Genomic DNA, 5000 nt, shown 5'->3' with positions numbered 1-5000 from the left:
AGGGCTAGTTGCAGGGGAAGGAGTGAAGCCCAGCAGGTTCAGCTTTGTGACCGCTTTTTGTGGAATTATTGTGTTCAACGCTGAGCTGAAGTTAATGAACACTGAACAGCATTCTTTCCTTCTTGTCAAGGTGCACACGGGTCGATGAATGGCTGTGGATCTAGTGTTGCCTGTGGAGCAGTTTGAGCCATATGCAAACTGCGGTCGATGAGGTTGGAAGTGAGGCCTTGATATGTCCCATTGTCATCTTCTCAAAGCACTCCATGATGAATGAAGTAAGCGCTACGGCGCAGTAGTCAATCGAGCGCATCATGGTAGACCTCTTTGGCTCAGGTATGATGATTGTTGATTTGAAGCAACTGGCCACGACCGCCTGCCTCAGAGAGATGTTGAAGTTGTCTGTCAGGATATCAGTCAGCTCAGCGCATTCTCTGAGGCAGGACCAATTTGAGGTTTGCCTGATTAAAGTCACCAGCATCGATGAAGAATCCATCTGGCTGTGCAGTCTGTAATTTACTCACAGACTCGTATATTTTCCCTTGTACTTCCTTTGTCTTAGCGCGCAGACGGATGTACACAGCAACAACGATCCCAGCTGTGACCTCCCTTTCTTATAGGGAAATAAACTGATTCAATTCAGTGTTATTTTATATAGCGTTTTTAACAATGGACATGGTCACAGAGCAGCTTTACAGAAATCCAGGTACAGATTTAGATTTATTCCTAATGAGAAGACATGAGGAAGAAACCTTGAGAGGAATCAGAATCAAAAAGGAAGCCATCCTCATCTGGGTGACACGGATAGTGTGATTATGAATTATTACTCTTCCACAACTTTATGCTATAAAGTAAAACAGTACTGACTGTGTTGAAATCTTCAGTATGAACATCAGGGTCGTTTCCAAGTGAAGTTATCCACTGAATAATTGATGAGGCTTGAGCTTTCAAATGAAACCATCCATAGCCACCTTTAGGGTATCCATGTGGTACTATCTACAGCAATCTCAAAATTATCTTTAGGCTATCCATGTGGGGCCTTCCACAGCAGCATCAGGCTTACATCAGGAGGCAGGACCGGAGAGCAGAAGGAGTCAGGGTCATCGGCAGGAGTACCGTGTAGCTCAACAGAGAGAGAGAGAGAGAGAGAGAGGGAGAGAGAGAGAGAAAACACAGATTATTAGCCATACTCTTATCCTGTAATGGTTAAAGAAATTGTCCATTGTGTGCAGAGTGCAAGCAGGGACTCTGTTAAGACTATCCATGACAGCGTAACTAAAAAGGAGAGCCAGAAGGTACCACAGACATGAGGGCGTCCTGAGACATAAAGCAGCAGCCACTCCACCGTCAACAAACCTTAATGACCACATGAGAGTGGGTCCTATCCTAGTAACATCTACATGAGCTTCAAATGAGAGTCAATAATCACACCGAGGTCTTTTACTGCTGCACATGATGGAACAGAAAGACCATCCAGAGTTACCATGTAATCAGAAAGCTTACTACTAGCTGCATGTGGTCCTTCTGTCTGGTTGGAATTGAGTAGAAGGAAGTTAATAAGCATCCAGTGTCTAATGTCCTTTACACATTCCTCAACTTTATTAAGCTGGTGTCTGTCATCTGGCTTTGCTGAAACATACAGCTGTGTGTCATCAGCGTAATAGTGGAAGCTAATTCCATGTTTACGGATAATTTTACCCAGAGGTGCCTCACTTTATGTTAACACTCTGAATACTCAGAAGCTCATGTAGGTTCTACAGAGAAGTTTTACAAGGTCACCTTTTTAAGAAGCTGTTGTGTTGTGTGTCGTCAGTGTAGAACTGAGAGGCAGTACAGTGGTGTGTACAGGAGGCTGAGGAAATGAGGTTTTACTGCAGCGTTGCTAGGTTTAGTCTCCGTAATCAGGTGAGGAGATCAACATTCTGGGACAGCCTCAGAGTAGAGACGCTGCTCCCCCAAATCGAGAGGAGCTCGTTGAGGTGGTCTGGGCGTCCCCTGATCGGCTCCCTGTATCAGACACCTCCCAGCTGGCCTGGGAACATCTGGAGATCCTCCAGGAGCAGCTGGAATCTGTGGCCATGGATAGAGGAGTCTGAGCTGACCTCCTCAGCTTGCAGGAAAAGTGGAAGGAAAATGAATAAATGAATGAAAGCCAACTAAAGAAACAGCTTTTATACTTTTCTCCTGTAGAAACTGTGATGTGACAATAAATGGAAATTGAAATAGAAATCTGTTTGTGAATTTCATGTTTAAGAGGCTGTTTAAAGGTAAAAATTTTATTGGCCCTAAAGTAGTTAGCATATGTATGATTTGTCTTTATTATTATTATTATTATTATTATTGTTATTATTATTGTATTAATGAGGAGTGCAGGATGTTCAGATCACAGGATGATTTTTGCCAGATCAGCCGAGCCGTGCGAGTCTGAAGGGAGCTGTGCAGTGCTCTTCCCCCCGCCTCGCTCCGGAGTCAGCACTTCCTGTTCTTGATGGATAGTGATGTTAGCTGTTAGCGTTAGCGTTAGCGTTAGTGTTGCACTCTGACTTCCAGTAAATGGTCTGTTCTCTTGGCCAGTGCTCACTGCGGTTCTCTTCCAGTTATTATTATATCATGAGAAACACTTTGCTGCTTAACGTTTGGTCATGAGCTTGTCGTCCGTGACCTTCACATGAAAATGAGAAATGTTACAAAAGGAAAATATTATGCACTTTCATTTTTTTTCTCTTCACTAGTTTTTTTTTGCTACATATTTTGTGTGTAAATTATAATAATGATTTTATATGTATATATATATATGTGTGTGTGTGTATATGTGGAAACACAATATTTAAATTTTAATCCAGGGACAGCAGATTTGGGAAAATTTGATGAAATGTGGCTAAATCTGACGCATCATAAATACTGGTGTTGATTAGTGTGTATTTTCTCTGTTAAACAAACAAACAAACAAACAAATAAACAAATAAATAAATAAGGTAAAAGTAATATCTATAAAAGATGATTCAAGCTGCATATGTGTATGTTACTTCATCTGTATTTTCAATGCACTGATTTCACTGATTTCTGATTATTAATTTGTATTCCTTTCTCTCTCTCTCTCTCTCTCTCTCTTTCTCTCTCTCTCTCTCTCTCTTTCTCTCTCTCTCTCTCTCTCTCTCTCTCTGCACAGACCTTTATAGTGCTAAACAAAGGGAAAACGATCTTCCGTTTCAGTGCCACGCCCTCGTTGTATATCATTAGCCCTTTTAATCTGCTCAGGCGAATAGCTATTAAAATTTTGATACATTCATATCCTTTTCACTGCTTTCTGCATAAACACTGTACTTTTATATCTGGATCATCAGCTGGGTTATTTTATTTTTATTTCTATTCACCTCTTATTATTTGATTCAGTTCAGCCGTATGATTTATTATGGAATTTAACCCCGCTCCTGTTCTCACGGTGTAATCTCTGTTTATTTTGTGGATATTCAGCGCTGTGATTATGTCTGAAGGCTTCTGATGATTAGAGTGCTTCCTGATCTACGGCTCTTAAAGTTTTATAGACGTGGCTCTCAGTGCGTCCATTTCACTTACTGATGACTCATGGGAAAAAAAAACTCAGATCAAATCGTCAGCATAAGCTTCATCTACTGTTGACCTTTGACCTCAGGAATCGTTGCAGTGATGATGTTATTAATGACACAGTGCAGAAAACGTGCCGCTTATTATTGGATTTATTCATATATACGGTATGTATGTGTCTTTAAACGGCGCAGAATCATTTGTTAATGAATAATAAAATTAATAATAAATCAACAATCATCACTGTCACGGATCTCAATAACACCAAGTTTTGCCTTTTGATATTTAGAATTATTTTAAACATTCATTTTCATACACCAACACTAACAAATAAATAATTAATTATTGATAATCAGCCTTTAGATACGTATTCTAACTCCATTAATTATGCATAAAATTAACATAATTTTAATCTATTGTTTTAGGTAGAAGTACATTTTTTTTATTGCATAAACAGATATGCATTTTTTTTTACTAATCTGCATATTGAATAAAGTTTTATTTTTGTTAGGAGTAAAGTTTTATTAATATTATTATTATCGTTATTATTATTATTATAGTTTTATTATTTATTATTATGGCGGATCCTAAAGCGCGTGTCACTGTGTTTAAATGTGATTTATTATTGTTATTGCGTTACATTACGATAAATCAGTGGCAGGAATTTGAATAATTTTCTGTTGAGTGTAAAATGAAACACCGTGTGTGTGTGTGTGTTTGTGTGTGTGTGTTTGTGTGTGTATGTGTGTGTGTGTGTGTGTGTGTGTGTGTGATTTTATTCTAGAACTTTCCTTAACTCTCTCTCTCACAGTTTTCAGCATGATCATAATGTGCACCATTTTAACCAACTGTGTGTTCATGACATTCAGCAACCCGCCAGAATGGTCCAAACAAGTCGAGTGAGTAATTCTATTCAATTCTATTCAATTCTATTCAATTCTATTGCTACATTCTATTCGACTGTATTCTATTCTATATTATGAGATTTTCTATTCAATTCTGTGTTCACTCTGTTATGATCCATTCTATTTGTTTTATTTTTAATTAAATGTAATTTGTTCTGTTCTATACTACTCTAATCTCTTCTATATTTTCATTTTTTTCTATTCTGTATTTTCAGTTCTATACTTCAATTAGTTTTATTGTGTTCTATTCAACTCTATTCTGCATTTTCTGCTATATTCTATATGTTCTATTCTGATCAAATCGTAATCTAATTTAATATTTTATTCTATTCTAATCTGTATGTTCTATTCAGTTCTGTATGTTTTGGTTCTGTTCTTCTCTAATTCTTTTATTACTTTCTGTTCAATTCCGACGTTATTTATTCTGTACGATTATAATCTCTGCGTTCTATTCACTTCTATATTTTCTGCTGTGTTCTGTGTATTCTGTCCTAATCTAATCTAATCTAATCTAATCTAATCTAATGTATTCTG

At 37.8% G+C, this 5000-nt stretch overlaps 1 protein-coding gene across 6 annotated transcripts in view; it reads left to right on the top strand.

Moving 5' to 3' along the window:
• scn8ab (sodium channel, voltage gated, type VIII, alpha subunit b) overlaps positions 1-5000 on the top strand; it is a 76023-nt gene that overhangs the window by 13964 nt on the left and 57059 nt on the right. For 5 of the 6 annotated variants that reach the window (XM_053231976.1, XM_053231978.1, XM_034299013.2 and 2 more), the window contains exon 1: positions 4327-4460. In XM_053231976.1, coding sequence (XP_053087951.1) covers positions 4381-4460 — 80 coding nt within the window. In that variant the 5' untranslated portion in view covers positions 4327-4380. Of the gene's footprint in view, positions 1-3166; positions 3286-4326; positions 4461-5000 lie in introns of those variants that run through there. The other variant, XM_053231979.1, reaches the window with a different exon arrangement.

The sequence above is a fragment of the Pangasianodon hypophthalmus genome, chromosome 2, assembly GCF_027358585.1.
Source record: "Pangasianodon hypophthalmus isolate fPanHyp1 chromosome 2, fPanHyp1.pri, whole genome shotgun sequence".
Lineage (NCBI taxonomy): Eukaryota > Metazoa > Chordata > Actinopteri > Siluriformes > Pangasiidae > Pangasianodon > Pangasianodon hypophthalmus.
Note: the sequence above shows the minus strand (reverse complement) of the source record. Positions and strands in the feature narration are given on the sequence as shown.